This window comes from Maniola hyperantus, chromosome 3, assembly GCF_902806685.2.
Source record: "Maniola hyperantus chromosome 3, iAphHyp1.2, whole genome shotgun sequence".
Classification (NCBI taxonomy): Eukaryota; Metazoa; Arthropoda; class Insecta; order Lepidoptera; family Nymphalidae; genus Maniola; species Maniola hyperantus.
Window position 1 is genome coordinate 10,812,597 of NC_048538.1, and position 19,018 is coordinate 10,831,614.

Here is a 19,018-nt window from a genome sequence, read left to right on the forward strand (position 1 = left end):
AACCAAAATCATGAATGGAACTAAAATCCAATATTTTTTTGTCCCACGACGCAGGAACGCGATTGCAATTTAAAAGACTCTGTACGTAGTTAATTGGACGCGATGTGCAACCATAAATGAAATGACAATTGGCTGGTTATGTAACATCTGATGGAGAGATGTCAGCGGTAAAAAATTACAATGTCCGCTCATAAGGCGTCATTTTAGTGTAGGTAGTTATGTAACGGCCATAAAATATTCATTACACGCCACATGTGTATATCACAAGATAATTATTTTAATTTCTCGACCCGTCGTCGCAGACATGGCCAATAATAACGATAGCACTTGAAACGTTAAAAGAATTCAAATGAGTAAGCTTTTGTTTATATTAAAAAAAAAGGTTTGTAGAGCTTTTAAATTTACTACAATGACATGACACCTTAGAATAACAACCATGACACAGAATGAATATCTACCTATTTCTGCTCGGTTTTTATATGACTAGGCACCGATGATAAAATACTTTGGTATTAAGAAACCTATAAAATAGCTACGGAGTTAGATGATGTCTGCGACTACGTCCGCGTTTGTTTTAAGTTTTTACAGAATCCCGCGGGAACTCTTGGGTTTCTGGGACAAAAACAGCATTCCTCGGGATGTATACTATCTCTGTACAAAGTTTTGTCAAAATTGGTTGAATAAATGAGCAGTGAAAAAGATATTAGACAAACAAACACACTTTCGCGTTTATAATAATGGCCAACGGAAACGGACATACTTAGACCACTTTTTATCCCGAAAAATCAAATACAAAGTCCCACAGTATATTAAAAAAAAACAAATTTCCACGCGGGCAAATTCGCGGGCATCATCTAGTATATTATTAACAACCACCACAATCGTATCTGTAATGTCATCAAATAAGGCAAACAAATAATCCATTGGAGCTCACGAGTTTTCGCTCGGTCCCAAAACAAAATAAAGCACACTCGAGTCTGATAAGGCTGTAATCGTGAAAGAATAAGAGAATAAGATAATAAAATAAAAGAAGCAAAATGCCTAATGCACCGTTGGGATAAAACAAACAAACAGGGCACACCTCGGCGATCAAGCAAGCCATGCAGACGTCGGCCGCTTTGAGATTCAGACAAAAACCCACCCGCCTCAACCTTTTAAGTAGGTTGTTAACTTTTTGATTTATGGTCAATAATAGAGACGCAAACTCCGTGGGAGACTTCCCGACCATTACAATTATATGTCATTTTAACGAACCCCCGTGAACATAATAATATCTTCATCTTAAGACAATGTATTAGGTAGAAATCATTCCTTTTGTCTTAAGCATGAGTACTCTGTATTTAAACTCCAGCAAATCTTTTGGGTGGTCCTTTTTATCCGATTATGGCAAAGCCAAAAGGGAGGGTTATGATTTTAGTAGTTTATGTATGTATGTTTATATGTACGTATGTACCACCGTAGCGCCTAAATTATTGAGCCAATTTTGATGAACGAGGTGCCAATCATCAGAAAGATTCGTTATTATGGTCCCAGCGATATTATGAGCTACATTTTATATGAACAAGTTGCGCCATAATGTTGATTTTGTCAAAAAAGTCCAAAAAAATAATCCAAAAAAGTGAAGGTCAATGAATTTTTTTTTGCTTTCCTGTCGAGTTGGATGTCAAATAAAAGAGGATAAAATTTCATAAATATAAAGTATAGTAGGTATAATATTCAAGTATACCAAGCGACAGAAAAACAATTTTAAATAGTATAGTATTTCAGAAATACATCGACCTTTTTTAGGGTTCGGTACCTCAAAAGGAAAAACGGAACCCTTATAGGATCACTTTGTTGTCTGTCCGTCCGTCTGTCTGTCTGTCTGTCTGTCTGTCTGTCTGTCAAGAAACCTACAGGGTACTTCCCGTTGACCTAGAATCATGAAAGGTAGGTAGGTCTTGTAGCAGACATTCGGGTAGAAACCTGAAAACCGTGAATTTGTGGTTACATCACACAAAAATAAATAAATTGTGGTCATGAACTAATAATTCGTATTTTCAATGTTCGAAGTAAGATAACTATATCAAGTGGGGTATCATATGAAAGGTCTTCACCTGTGCATTCTAAAACAGATTTAGATTTATTTTTAAGCATCATAGTTTTTGAATTATCGTGCAAAATGTCGAATAAATACGACTGTATTACGGAACCCTCGTTGCGCACTTGGCCGGTTTTTTAAAATATTCAAGTAGGTATACCAAGCGACAGAAAAACAATTTTAAATAGTATAGTATTTCAGCCTTTATCAAGAGAAGTATAGCACCCAGCAGGAAATATTGTACCTATATCGACCTTTAGAAGGCGGTTTCGTAGAGCATTGTCTCGTTGAGACCGACAAAACGTCACATAGGTATGAGTGACAGAGACAACGCTCTACAAAGCCGAAATCTCATTCTAAAGGTCGATGTACAATATTTCTTGCCGGCTACTGTAGTCTGGTTTGAGTTTTGAATTTTGAACATTGTTAAGAGAAAAGTTGTAGGTATGAGAACCTTTATCACAATGGTGTGTTTACATTATAATAATAATTACATTCATACCTTTTAAAATATTACCTATTTATAAAGCTTTTATTGCACTGGACTGGACGTCTTCTCTGAATGCCGTATCAATAAAATAATTCAGCTCGCACAACAAGGTACAAACAGTAAACACTCTGACTTTTTATTAATAACCAACAGATCAATAAGTCACTTTATTGTCCGATAATAGTCATCGGAGTGTTATGTATGGAGTTGAGAGAGACGAGTTATTATTGCCGAGTCCATTGTCTGCAGGCGCGCTATAGGCTACTACGCAACGTCTTGTGCGTTATGTTATGCCATTGTCAACCTCGGCGTGTGGGCGAATCGCGGCCACCCCTGAACAAAGGTTCTCCTTAGGGCGTACGCAGACTATATTCAACGCCGATGATACAGAAAAATATTCTTACTTCCCCTTAAAAAATATTTATCAACCGACACGACTGGGTTTTAGTTTTTCCTGCTCGTACAAGTCTGTCTTCAGATATTTTATTGATTTGATCCTTCGAGTAATTGGTGCTTGATGTTTTATTTACTCAGTACACAAAAAGAAGCGAAATAATTAAATAATTCAACAGAGCTGAGGTCCAAGAAACCTTCGGTTATTCTTGCCCGGGCAGCGGGTAATGAATAAAATATACAGGCAATAAAACGATAGGTCGGAACTCGGAATGTGTCGGCCATTTTCAAAAGCGATTCTGTGCCGTCATCTCGAAAATTACTATTATTTGATTTTGAATTAATAAACTTGTTAAAGTTTGGGAGCGAAGGTAAATTGCTTGCGTTTTTGGTTTTATTTAGTTCGCATGTAATATGTCGGCTTGTTTGTTTTTGAATGGGATTACGGGGTTTTTTGTTGGGTGTGCGTTTGGGTGGGCGCGCTCCGAGACAAGGCTGCGCCAGCCCTTCCCGGCAATTATATTCGTTGAAGTTTATCGTACCTTGGAACTCGTGGTGGGAAAACTCAGCTTGAAAATGGGATTGCATTCTTTTAAGTCATTATCACGTATTTGTTGGTTTTTGTGCGATTGGTTATTGTACTAATTTTAAAGAATTATTTCAACCAGTAGGTAGGTACCTTACTAATTTAGATATTATTCATAATTTTGTAAATAGTGTTTCACTTACACTAAAGAGAATAAGAAGTCTTAACAAAGAACAAATATTCTGACTGCCTACGGGAGGTGTGCCCAAAGTAAAGTGGCCATAGCCGGCAAAGCGGTCACTCGTCAATTTTCGATTATTTGAAATAATAGCGCGACTTGCCTCTTTTGTTGCATAAAGAATCTCCCGCCCTACGCTGGGCAATTATTCGGTAATGGTGGGAACGATAGCGTGGATATAGTGACGAAAATATATTAATTACCTGTTTTTCTGAAAAAATGCAAGGTAAGTTCATCCTGTTTCGATCATACCTCTTTATGCTTAATTTTTTTTATCATACGTGTATTATTTCTTATCTATGTGCTTGATTTGTGAAAAATTTGCTCAAATATTAATGAAAAAAAGTGTGACAAAGTTACTCATTTAAAATTGCAAAAAATACGTAGTTCTTCATGTACTCTTTCACTAAGAAAATTCCTTTTTGATAAAGTGACGTCATTACGGCTCATGAACTTTACAAGATGGCGGGCAGCATTTTCGCGGTGAAATTAGAAATGCAAAATTTAAATGCGTTTTTATTGCACTTATCGATCGAATAAAATTTTTGTAAATTTTTGGTGGCTTGTTACCACTTTAGGATCACATTAAATCACTTTTCAAAAAAGGGTAAAATACCCTATTGCAATATTAAATAAAATTTACCTTCACAAACCGGACAATTGTAGTGGTTGTGTCTTTGATGCTTTGGACTGTCACAGGGGAGGTAGCACTCCGGGCGCGATATTGTGACTACACCAGCTTCGCAGCGAAGCAGCTTCCCCTCGTCGTTCCACTCCGTGTGCGAAGCGTGCTCCGTTCCATTATACCAACAGCCCTTGCAGCGAGCGCAGCAGCCTTCGCGAGGCATCACGACTGCACAGTCCTCCATGAGACCGCACTCCTCTGCACCCTTCCGGCACTCCACAAATCCGTTCTATAAGTAAGAAATAAAAACTGTTAGAGTAGAGAAAAGAACAATGGCGTCGTTTCGGATGTTTTTCTCTAAACTAAATCTTTTTCTTATAAATATTGCTAAAAAGGAACGACAAATGAATTTTAAATAGTGCACTCTACAAAATACAATAAGCTCGCAACATGTAATTGTAATTTGTGAGTACGATAAAAGTACAACTAAGTATAACAATTAGTTACCGTCTTAATAAAATATTATTTAAAATTCTATGATTAAAACCTTTATTAACTATGTGTAACTTCATTTAATACCTAGCTATGTACATAAGGGAAATAAAATATTTTGTTCAGCATATAAACAAAATAATTTGCTGCGTTTTAACCGCGATGCGGAAGTAATGTTTTTCCTTATTAGTGTATATTAGTCTATTAAAGATATAACTTGGCACAAATTGTATGATCTTTTGAAATAAACAGGCGTATTTTCCTTTAATTACCTACTATTTATTATTTTATCAGTTATGGTTCAATGTTATTATTTATTAACTTCCTAACTGATTAAATATGGAAGGTTTCCTAGAAATAATAATTGTGTTATTTAATAAATTAATACTAGCATTAATAGGAATAATATCATAGAATAGGATTAATAGGAATAATATCATATGTTTACTTATTGTTTTTCAATTAAAGCTAGAAATTATAGGAAAACAACAAGTGCATACTTACGTACTACCTCAGAATACATAATGGTACTACAGAAAAAGTAAAACTGCAAGAAATACTTTACCGAACGCAAAACTAACTTTGTTTGTAGAGGTTTGGTTTTTTGTTACTAACAAAAAAAAAATAAAAAAAAAATACTAAAAATAAATAAAAATCTGTTTTGGAATGCACAGGCGAAGACCTTTCATATAATACTCTACTTGATATTATAGTTATCTTACTTCGAAAATTGAAAATACTAATTATTTGTTAATGACCACAATTTAATTTTTTTTGTGTGATATAACCACAAATTCACGTTTTTCAGATTTTTCCCCGAATGTCAGCTCTAAGACCTACCTACCTGCCAAATTTCATGATTCTAGGTCAACGGTAAGTACCCTGTAGGTTTCTTGACAGACAGACAGACAACAAAGTGATCCTAATTCCTATAAGGGTTCCGGTTTTCCTTTTGAGGTACGAAACCTTAAAAGGTATGATATTTAGACCCTTGATTTTATTTTTCCTGTGAAATATACATACATTTTTACAGAATTTTCGAATGCTAAACTTTGGAGATAAGGGGGGAGGAACGGCTTTTTTCGACATTTTGCACGATACATCAAAAACGATTATGCATTAAATAAAATATGTTTAAGAATATACAGGTGAAGCCCTTTTTTATGATACCCCACTTGATATTTATGTAGTTATCTTATTTTGAAAATTGAAAATACGAATTATTTGTTCATGAACACATTTTAATTTTATTTTAATGATGTAACAACAAATTCACGGTTTTCAGATTTTTCCCTTTACTCCTGCTATAAGACCTATACCCACCTAAATTGCCAAATTTCATGATTCTAGGTCAACGAGAAGTACCCTCTAGGTTTTTTGACATACAGACAGACCGACAGACATACAGCCAGACAACGAAGTGCTTCCTATAAGGGTTCCTTTTTTCCTTTTGAGGTACGGACCCCTAAAAAGGTTTCATCCCTTAACCTCCATAAGGGAGGAATTTTTGAAAATCTTTTCTTGGTACGAGTGCCTTGCTGTCAAAATTTTAAGCTTGTAACCCCAGCAATTTTTGCTGTGCGTTAATTTAGATCAGTCAGTCAGGACAAATCGTTCCCTCGTAACACCGTATTCTCACGGAAACGATTATTATTTAATATTTGAATGACGACGGATTTTTGTTATTAGACGGAATTTTGTTATTAACATCTCGGTTGGCAGACATGATCAATATTGGCGGCCAATATTTACACAAATCTGTACACTTTTAACACCAAACATTGTGTCCTAATTTGTGTATGTGTCCGTGGCCCCGCGGTGGGATATCCATAGCCTCGAGTGCGGTTAGTAACGAGTAAACTACGTGACTATGTGGCGTTCATGCTAAAACGACATCTAAAACGCACCATAAACGGTTAGCTACTATAATTTTCGCGTGTTTGACCTTTGCCAAATGAGAGCACAGCTAGTAATTGATTATAATAGAATGTTAAGATGAATATTTATATTAGGTACCTACCTACTATAAGCCCTGAACAAAAATATAATGTACTACATGCAAGATTTTTAGCAGAAAATCGTTATTAATGCACCGACCTACACCTATCTGTCGAGTATTCAAATAGCAGAAAATCGTTATTAATGCACCTACCTACACCTATCTGTCGAGTATTCAAAGGATATGTAACATACATTTAGCAGAAAATCGTTGTTAATGCACCTACCTACACACCTATCTGTCGAGTATTCAAAGGATATGTAACATACCTATAAGTACCTACTTTTGTAGAATTTATTCAATTCTCGCTTTATAAGTTTCAGGTGTGCCGACTGGACATAAATTACTTTTCAATAGGTACCTATCTCGTAAGACAGGTAGGTACCTACCAAAAGATAGTAAGTAGGTAACTAATTGATGGTTAATCGGAAATTAAAATAACTAAATATTTAATGGCCCCTTAAATAAAGACCTAGTTCCACTTTGACAATGCTTTGAGCGAATTAATCTATTCTTCATCCTAATTCATTTTCATGACAGATTTAACACTACCTTACTCCAAAACGACCTGTGCTGAAAGGTTAATTTCTGTCTGTTATTCATTATGTTATTTCAGAGCGTAATTTGCTTACTGGTTTGATTTTGTGATTGCAAACATCAACCAAAAGATGCACGGCAACATTATGGACTAAGAGCCAGCGCGTGCCAGACCTTCGTTATTTTACCTATATACCTACTTATAAAAAAGCTGAAATTTTCGCTGCGTATTGCCCCAACACAAGGGAGGAACGATCAGCAATTATGAAGTTTGGATCATGGTGGCTTTGAGAGATAACAATTAGGTACTTAATAAAGATGTAAAAATCTTACGTCAATGTACCTATAACGTCGATTTTTTTATATTTTCTTCAGATTAGTATTAGAAATCAAACCATTGATTAAACATTATACTCCAAACACCCAAATCTGTTCAGGCATTTATAAGTTATATTATATTGTAGGTAAGTAGGTATAGGTGGTAATTGGTATAGACATACATACATGAACACTGAAAAAAAATTCACTCCTTTCTAAGCAGTCGTGTATTAATATTGGGATTAGTTGATAGCCAATAATTATTTAATAACAACTCTGATCATTTATCAGTTATATTAGACACACATCTGCTTCTATTTTTAACCGACTTCAAAAAAGGAGGAGGTTCTCAATTCGTCGGAATCTTTTTTTTTTTTTTTTTTTTTTTTTTTTTTTTTTTTGTATGTTCCCCGATTACTCGAAAACGCCTAGACCGATTTTGAAAATTCTTTTTTTGTTTGAAAGGGTATACTTCAAAGTTGGTCCCATTTCAATTTGGTGAAGATCTGATGAATATCTTCGAAGATAGATACTGGAACTCCTCAACGGATAAGAGTAAATTGCTCGCGATCAGTGTAATAGCTTAGTAAACAGTAGACTTTTAACCAGTCATAGCATAATTCCATGGGGCCACTAAAAATTGTGAAATAAAAAATTTTTACAAAAAAAAATAAAAACCGACTTCGTTACACAAACACTAAAAATTGAAAAATAATTTAATTTATTACCGAATATATTATGTATACAAGAGTTAATATAGTTCCATAATAATATTTTTTGGGGTCGGTGCCAATGAGGTGCCATTGTGGAGTCTCATAAAAATATGAAGTCTAGACGATTCGCGCAGCTAAAGCTAATTGGCACCGGCACCAAAAAATATTATTATGGAACTATATTAACTCTTGTATACATAATATATTCGGTAATAAATTAAATTATTTTTCAATTTTTAGTGTTTGTGTAACGAAGTCGGTTTTTATTTTTTTTTGTAAAAATTTTTTAATAAACGAGCAGGGGTAATATGCTCTATTTTATGCGCACTATATTATATGAAGTAATGGTTCCGTCGACAGATTTAACTACATTTATTATTAGCTAACGTAAATATTTCTCTATTAGAGCTCACTTCAAAGAGCCGCTCCGTAAAATCGGTTCAAGTATTGAAAAACAATAACTGTATGCCTTAGTGAGCAAGCGACCTCGTGTTTAATATCATAAAAATAATATATAATGGAGGATAAAAGGCTAAAGTTTAAATGGGTTAGAGCGTTTTACTACCAATCTTTTGTTACGAGGTGTTAATGTTCTCAAGAATATTATTTGAGTAAACAAATTAATTAGTACTTACTTATACGTTTGAATTGGATAAGCTGTAAATCGAAGGAATTTAGCAGTCTGTGTAATATGCAAACAATATCATTATTCTAGGTTTATGTAGTTAACTACTCAAAATTAGTTTAAACTGGTAAATCCACCGGTACATGGTACTTATAGACTCTTCCTCACATTTTGAAAATAATGATAAGACCCTGTGCCCTGACGTAAGACGTGACAACGCTAAGAAGCAGAAAAGGAACAACATTACGTATTTAAAGAATCTGTGTAAGCGTATACTTAAATAGTTTAATTGAGGAAAATATTTGAGTTGACGACAGGACAACAATATTTAAATATAAGTATTGTGGCCAGATTAAATAAACCGCAATGTCGTTTAGCTGGTGGTGGACGATATTTAATTCATGATGATGTACCTAATTAATATCAATAAACTGAAATAGGTACCTACCTACTTATTAAAAACAAGCTGGCCCTCCCCAGCTTCGTGTTTATTTATTTCATACACTAATATTTTATTGATTGTGTTGATTATTATAGCTTTATAGAGCTTTATTACAAAATCTTCAGAATAACAATGAAACCCATATTGAATTGCACTGAAAAGTTTGGGTACCGAAACTTTTTTACCGAAATCGAACCCAGTACGAATAGGAAAGAATAATAATTGGAAATTAATATATAGGATGCATTTATGTTATGTATCTTAAAAGCATAGTAAAAGTCTACTTACTTTCTGTTTTATTTCCCTGATTGTGATTGATTTGCTCGTACTCATTAGCCGTTGAGGATTTTCGTGTTGTCTTCGAAACTAATAATTTGATATAATTACTTTTACATATCATCAATCTGACAGTACCACCTTCAACCTTCTTGCTATAATATTGGTACCTCCAAAAGAAGTGACGACGTGGCACCTTCAAGACAGGCGCGCTCCACCTTAGTCTGCAACACCTTAGGCTGCATCACATCCTACTGTTTGGTGTTATCGCAGAAAAAAACCGGACAAGTGCGAGTCAGACTCGCGCACCGAGGGTTCCGTACAGTAGTATTTTTTCGTCATTTTGCACGATAAATCAAAAACTATTGTGCATAAAAATAAATAAAAATCTGTTTTAGAATGTACAGGTAAAGCCCTTTTATATGATATCCCACTCGATATAGTAGTCTTACTTTAAAAGTTGAAAAAACTAATTTTTGTTCATGAACACATTTTAATTTTTTTAATGATGTAACCACAAATTCACGGCTTACAGATTTTTCCCCTTATGTCTGCTATAAGACCTACCTACCTGTCAAATTTCATGATTCTAGTAGGTCAACGAGAAGTACCCTCTATAGGTTTCTTGACAGACAGACAGACAGATAAAGAAGTGATCCTATAAGGGGTCCGTTTTTCCTTTTGAGGTAGGTACGGAACCCTAAAAAGGTATAATGTGTAAGCACCTTTAGTTACAATGCACCCATTGTCCATCGATCATTATCTAACAAAGACAACGGATATTGAAAAGTGCGTTATCAGCTTGTCTCACTGTCTACGGAATGTGAGTTCACCCATAACATTTCCAACGTTGCCCGCGTCATTTTGACTCGTCATAATACCTACGACAAAAGATAAGGCTCGTAGACGCGAAGGTGATTGAAGCCAATTGAAGTTAATTAAACTATGTCATTAGAAAGACAAAATAATATTAATTATAACTGTAACGAAATAATTAATTTATTATCTGTGGTCTAGGAGGATTTGCGTAAAAGCTTAGATTAATGTTTCTAACGCAGCAGTTTGGAATTTTGTGTAGGTACTAAATGTATCTATTGGTTATTCAGTGAGGTCGAAGGTAAGAATAATCTAACTAATCTTCTATTTATAAATGTAGACACTTAGATAGGTTTACTTAGGTACTTGTACGGTGTACATATTCCCACAATTAGTATTTTAATAACTTTAAACAAATGCAAAACTAAAAAAATATAAGACACGTCGAGACGTACCCCAAAAATTATGAGTACCTAAATGAAATAATTAAAATGAAAAGAAAAATATTTTATTCCATAGCGGCGAACTTCTGATGATTTACTAGATTATGCCCGCGACTTCGTCCGCGTGGATCTAGATTTTTTTTAAATCGCGTGGGAACTCTATGATTTTCCGGGATAAAAAGCTGCCTATATAAATTTCCGGGATGCAAGCTACTCTATATCAAATTACGCATAAGTTGGTGAAATGGAAAACGGAATTCCGTGGGAACTCTTTAATTTTCCGGGTTAAAGTAACCTATGTCCTTCCCCGGTATTAAAGCTAACTTACCAGATTTCATCAAAATCGGTTGAACTGTTGGGCCGTGAAAAGCTAGCAGGCAGACAGACAGACACACTTTCACATTTATAATAATATTATAGTAGGTATGGACAAGTATGGATGACAAAGTCAAGACTCTACCACTAGGTATAGTCCGCGACAGGTTGAGATGGCAATCAGGGTATGAGGCGGGGACGTCACCCGCGCCCGCACTGCGTTAGTGCGGGGGCTGTGCGGGTGTACAGCCTACAAGGCGTTCCCTCGTCGATTGCCATCTCGACCTGTCGCGAACTATACATAATATACTTACTAAGGAAGTGTGTAATATGATCTCCCTGAGTATAAGATAAAATATGCAAACTTGCATAGTGAGTTGTGCTTACTTCTGCATAGTGCGAAACGGAAGTTCGCGAAGCTTACCTATACCTATACCGACTTACAGCAACAAAGAGCTTTTGCTTCATTGTTCTGCGTAGTACTATTATATTATATTCTGTGGTTCTCCTTACTTATAATAATCACTAGCTGATGCCCGCGACTTTGTACGCGTGGATTTAATTTATTTAAATCCCGCGGAAAATCACTTACTTTTTGAAAGTTCAACCCCTAAGGGAGTAAAATAGGCAGTAGAAATTTATGTAGTCCACGCGGACGAAGTCGCGAGCATAAGCTAGTAATATAATGTACCTACTTAGTGTACTTATTTTATTTCACGACCGCTACGCCACTTCCCGTAGTGCTGATAGTAATAACTGACAGTTGCCCGATATTCCCTGTTTCCTGGACTTTGCGCAATCACTTGACTCGAATCGTCGTACCTTCATTTTCACTGCACACTTTTACTTTTTATTGCCAAACTTTGGGACAGTAGCCATAAATGCGACCCTACGTCAGAGATTTATGTTATAATATAACTAGCTTATGCTCGCGACTTTGCCCGCGTGGACTACACCAATTTCAAGCCCCTGTTTCACCCTCTTAGGGGTTGAATATAGAAAATCCTTTCTTAGCGGATGCCTACGTCATAATAGCTCTGTCCCGATCTATCCAGTAGTTTTAGTTCTATAAAGTACCTATATAACATACAGTAAGTATTTTTCGAATATCAGGAAGGTAAATTGTTTTTGGACTTTTAAATTATTATAAAGTGTCAATATAATTAAAAAATATGGTCTCTTAAATATTTTATATTATAGCATCATAATGTGCATATTTACGCGTTACCGGCTATACAATTCCGAATCGATTTAAAAGTTAGTAATCCCCTAATTTGCATAATAGATTTGCGCGAAGCTTAGACTGCTCGGGGACGTGGCAACTGGCGACAACTGCCTGCCATATTTAAGAGGATATCACACGGGCCCGGTGCGTTTCGAGTGGGAAAAACACCGGCTGCTTTTTTACTATATTTGAAATACATAATTAGTTATACACTTAACTATTATAGTATCAAAGAACATAATGCAACGCTTTTGTACGTAGTTACAATGTCATCCCTAAATTTTATTTATTTACCTAATTTTATGCTCGCGACTTCATCCGCGTGGACTACACAAATTTCAAAGCCCTATTTCAACCCCTTAGGGGTTGATTTTTCAAAAATCCTTTCTTAGCGGATAATAGCTATCTGCATACCAAATTTCAGCCCGATTCGTCCAGTAGTTTGAGCTGTGCGTTGATAGATCAGTCAGTCAGTCTGTCAGTCAGTCAGTCACCTTTTCCTTTTATATATTTAGACTAGATGCGCGCGGATTTAGGTTTTTGAAGAATCCCGTATGGAATCTTTGTTTTTCCGGGATAAAAAGCAGTCTATGCCCGCGTTCGGGGGATGCAATTTGTAAGCTACCTCTGTACCAAATATAATGTCGCTCATGACTTCGTCCAGATAGATTTAGGTTTTTAAAAATCCCATGGGAACTCTTTGATTTTCCTTGACAAAAGAAGCCTATGACCATCCCTGGGAATCCTGATTTGCAATGCAAGCTATCCCTGTACCTACACATGAAAAACGAAAGCTGAAAAAAATTACGGTTTAGCCCCTCGCAGAATGCTTTAAAATCATCATCAGGCCGAGGGTTCTTAGAGAAATTTTAGAAAAACTACCGTTTAACATATTTCCATCATCGTTTTTAGCAACTATTGATAGCATGACTGCAGAACTGAGTATATACCAGTGACTATATCCCTTATGCGTGTTCTGAAAAGCATATTATTTTCTTTTTATATTTTTGCTTTATGGCTTTCAGTAGTGCCACAAAGAAAAGCACTTATTTTACCCGCTTGTTCTTGCCCGTACCTCATCTATATTAGTACGCATACCTTTCCGTCGATATCAGGACGATTTTGTTTTCTGTTTTGTCGCACAATAAAATTTTATATTCAGCCATAGAATTTTATCGTCGAAAGTTCGATTGACTGTATTGAGTTCGGTCGCGAAGCAAAATGTTTTAAAGATTAGCTTTAGGTAGATACCTACTATGAAACTGATCCTTACTTTTTAAAAAAATAAGCAAGGTACGGCCACTGGTTATCGTTTAAAAGATTTGAACCCGTATTAGATGGACTCTAAAGAATTATTAAAGGAAGAAAAGAAAGCACCCTTAGAATAAGGTAGTAATAAATAAGTAGCTGAAAACATGTGTACCAAATTTCATCCAAATCGGTTGTACGGATGAGCCGTGAAAAGCTAGCAAACTGACAGACAGACTCTCGTATTTATAATTTTAGCATGGATATACGACGTAGCGATTACTTGTAATTGTAACTAGGCTAAGTAGTAAATGATCCCGGAGTGACGACAGTGCAAGGCCGAATGTGGGTTGCGTGCACGCAGGCTGCATGTGCCGTTTAGCGTGGCGCCTTCAAACTAATGCTAAGTGTCCACTAGCAATAAAACTTGCAGAAATCGTCGACGATTAATGTCAATTTCTGCAAGTTTTGATAACGGATTTTGATTGATCGTTGCATTGACCGTGGTCACGGTGGGATATTATAATTATGTCGTTAAACCACGAAATAAGCTAAAAATCATTAGTTTTGTGTACTAAACAAAAACTTGCAGTGCAACTTGCTATAGCTAAGTTCTGCAAGTTTTATTGCTAGTGGACTCTTAGCTTTAGGCTAGGAACGCATCTCGAGTTCGGAATTCGAAAAATCTAGGTACAATAATTTTGGTGTAACCGAATATGTAGAGTAGTTGCGTAAATGTGTCGATGAAGTCTCAAAGTTACAAATAATATTAGCTATCACATAATTAGTATAACGGAGTAGGTATTTATTCAGAAAGGAGCTTAATTCGTAAACAAAAATATTAGATAGGTAGATATAAATTTGATTGTTAAATACTGAAGTTAAAAAAAGCTGAAAAAATATGTTGGTAACTCGGTTTCCCATGATTGAATACTTTCACCAAGTAGTGCAATATCTGTGATCATAAACCGAATTGATAACATATTTAAATAGCGCGCGTTGAATGTTTGACCGATCCATATTAAATGTAACTAATTTAGCCTTGACCTAGACTAATATATACAGGGTTACAGGAAAAGAGGACACGATCCCGTTAGGGGGTTATAGTACAGGACATTAGCTATCAAACGACCCCTAAAGTGCTTATGCGAAAGTGTATCGTTTTCGAGTTATTCATTTTTTTATTTTTTTTTAGGTAAAGGGGTGTTTGCCACTTTAAAAATTAGTAAAAAAAAGAAACAATGTATTTCATCAGATTTTTTTTATTTCTTGCTAGTGCATATCCTTGTTAATAATAAACAGTCATAAAACAAGAAAAATCTTCAAGCATTTTAAAATTACAGCCCAAAAACTGTAAAAGTTTTCGATTTTTAAATTTAATACTTTGAATAACTTGCAAATTTTCTGTAAAAATTACTATGGCACTTATCCTGCGGATTATTTTAAAAACATCTACGTTTTGTTGGCTATCCATTGGTACAAAAAAATTACAAAAAAACCCATAAAATCAAGAAAAAATTACACAACAAAGAGACCAGGTAGAAAATTTTAACAAATGCTATTGCCAAAGAATTAAATCAGAATCAATGTAAAAACGAGTTTAATGCAAAATGGTTAAAGATTATTTTTCAATGAGGTCAAAAGATAATATAAAATCAGTCAAGTGCGAGTCGGGCTCGCACACGAAGGGTTCCGTACCATCGTACAAGAAATAACACTTTTTAATTTTTTTTAATTTTCATGGCGGCCATTTTGTAATTTTTTGTATTTGTTATTATAGCGGCAAAAGAAATACACATTCCATGAAAATGTCATGTTCGTCCGACCGTCCGTCCGTCTGTCCCGCCGTCCATTTGTCTGTCAGTGGACTGTATCTCGTGAACCCTAATAGGTAGAGACTTGAAGTTTGTACAGAATGTGTATTTTTATTGCCGCTATAACAACAAATACTAAAAATTACAAAATGGCCGGCATAAAAATTAAAAAAAATTATAAAGTGTTATTTCTTGTATGATGGTACGGAACCCTTCGTGTGCGAGCCCGACTCGCACTTGACTGATTTTATATTACCTTTTGACCTCATTGAAAAATAATCTTTAACCATTTTGCATTAAACTCGTTTTTACATTGATTCTGATTTAATTCTTTGGCAATAGCATTAGTTAGAATTTTCTACCTGGTCTCTTTGTTGTGTAATTTTTTCTTGATTTTATGATTTTTTTTGTAATCTTTTTATACCAATGGATAGCCAACGAAACGTAGATGTTTTTAAAATAATCCGCAGGATAAGTGCCATAGTAATTTTCACAGAAAATTATTTGCAAGTTATTCAAAGTATTAAATTTAAAAATCGAAAACTTTTACAGTTTTTGGGCTGTACTTTTAAAATGCTTGAAGATTTTTCTTGTTTTATAACTGTTAATTATTAACAAGGATATGCACTAGCAAGAAATAAAAAAAAATCTGATGAAATATATTGTTTCTTTTTTTTACTAATTTTTAAAAAGGCAAACACCCCTTTACCTAAAAAAAAATAAAAAAAATAATAACTCGAAAACGATACACTTTTGCATAAGCACTTTAGGGGTCGTTTGATAGCTAATGTCCTGTACTATAACTCCTTAACGGGATCGTGTCCTATTTTCCTGTAACCCTGTATATTGGTACATACTATAGACATAGAGCTCAAAAGGCCAATTGATTTAGAAACGATGACAGCAATGGATGATACGGACAGAGTATGTTCCATCGTATAGGTACAGATTGCATTCACCTTTGTCCCGTAGGTACATACCTACTTTGAAACCAATTTAAAAATCCACCTACTAATACAGACAGACGGGCGTACGGACGGACGGACAGTGGACGCTTAGTTAATATCCTCTATTAATGTGTGGTTAATAGGGTCAATTGGCACCCTGAGGGTACGGAAGCTTAAAAGCTAAGTTTCCGTACATAAGGCTATAGCCTATCAGTTTCAGTTGCAATACATTTTTTACAATAAGAATGATAAAATAATCGCACGTACCTAATTACGTAATTGACGCGCGTACTAAGTTTTATGATTTTTTGCGCTTGACACGCGCTTTGTCTTCCATATAATCCGCCTCATTTAAGCGATGTAATAAGCGCCAAGAATTTATTTTATAGTTACGATAAACTGTACCTAGTGCAATGACGTTTAATTAACCTTAGTACTTATCTATAACTTATTTTTGAATTCACATAGGTAGTTGCCAATAATGTAAACATTGTACATTACGCTTACTACAGTATCGCTGTATCGAAATTCTTTACAATAACCTCGGCACAACCTATATTTGCAGCATTTGTCTGTTGCAACACTTGCAACAAAACTTATATAACAAAGGAGCAGGCCAATAATACGTCTACGTTCTATCTATAATATTAATAATACTACATGGTAATAAATATTAAGACGGCGCGAAAAGAGATAAAAACAATGTCAAGACCACATCCGCATTGAGATCATTCGGTTGCTAAGCGGATATCAAATTGGAGATTTCATATTTCTTTCCTCTAATCGATTGAATAATAAATAATAAGCTCAAAGCTCGAAACGGAGTCAAATAGGTATAACGGCTCAAAAAACCTAATAAATAACAGACCAGAGTCTGAATTATTAACCGTGATTTTTGCATCAGAGCAAAACATAACAACAATATATTTGATGTGTGGTGTGTAAAAAATACACGTTGCTAGAAGAACCGGTGCGACCGCATACCGCGCGCGCGCTCGCGGCAAGGCCTTGCTGGCACCTGCGCCCGCGCCGACTCCGCGCTCTCCACTCACCCACTTTCACGTATTGACTGACGACATCGCACATTGACACCACACACTCAGTTCATCTCTCTAGATATCACCCCACACCAAAAGCTAGTAGCTTTCGGCTCCAGGGTTGTTATTCCCTGCCATATAAGTAGGGCGGTTCGCGGTTCTTCGAAGTTCGAGCAATGCTAGTTACAATTACACTACGAGACAACTTTTGTCTCTGACGGTAATTGTTAGACAATTAGCATACTAATGAACGTAATTGCACCCAGTCCTTTGCCTTCCTAGTCGACCTGTTTTTTACTTATGCAAAGGTAATTCCTGTTTTATTCCTTATATGAAATAATCGACACTGACACATAGAGATAGTTGATTTTGTAGTTTTATAAGCTAAAGTGTGCACAAAAATTTGTATAAGTCAGCTGCCAACTTGCAGAAGTTAACTATCTGGAATGTAAACACAGTGCTAGAGCCAACATCTGCAAGTTTTATTGCTAGTGGTTACTTAGCATAAGATACAACTGAAACTCTATCTCGACAGCTGCAAATGTCTATCCCCATGATGCAAGCTATCCCTGTATAAAGTTTCATCAAAATCTCTTAAACGGATGGACCGCGAAAAGTTAGTAGATAGACAGACACACTTTCGCATTTATAATATTAAGTATGTAAGTATGGATAAGTCTATGTCTGAATATATCAACATCAAATGTTGCGCAACACCACCAACTAGATACTTACTAGAATTAAAAATATCATACTTTTTATTTTTCGTATTAATATAAATAAGTCTGTTTCTAAATAACTTGAAGGTTGAAACATACTGAGCGATTTCTTAAAATATCTCATTTTAATACGGTATGGTAAGTACTCTTGACTCCTCAGTTGCGGGGCAGGCGCAGTACGACTATTACAGGTACTTGACCCAGCAATTTTCTTGTAACTATAAAGTACAATTTATGGGTTATTAATAGCGCAGACGACTAAGGTAAAAATAGAATCTTGTATAGTAGCAAGTAGGTACATCTTAATTATCTTCCTATATTATTAACATAATATTCCTTAATCATACTTTTTCTTTTCGGTAGTACCTACTTACATGTTTGTCAATCTTCTCTACATACAATTTATTCTATCAGGGGGCACGGCAGTGCCTCCGCCAAGACGAGCCAAACTAAAGGACGGGGTAAGTTTTTCTTGTATTACCGATCTGAATAAATAACAATACAAATTGTAGCTCAAATATTAAATCCTCTGAAATTGCATTCCAAATATTTCTATCTATAAGCTAAGTTTTTACTTGGGTATATAATAACAGATGAATTTATTTATTGTAAGTATAGTGCGCTAAAGTGCTTCGACAAAAAAAAACTCAATCTGCATCAGAAAGTTAATATTCCGCACGTCGATAATAATGGAGTCGGC

General features: G+C 35.3%; 1 protein-coding gene across 1 annotated transcript in view; it reads right to left on the reverse strand.

The window, feature by feature from the left end:
• cv-2 (crossveinless 2) overlaps positions 1-19,018 on the reverse strand; it is an 82,467-nt gene that overhangs the window by 15,280 nt on the left and 48,169 nt on the right. The window contains exon 4 of the mRNA XM_034983731.2: positions 4,371-4,641. Coding sequence (XP_034839622.1) covers positions 4,371-4,641 — 271 coding nt within the window. The remainder of the gene's footprint in view (positions 1-4,370; positions 4,642-19,018) is intronic.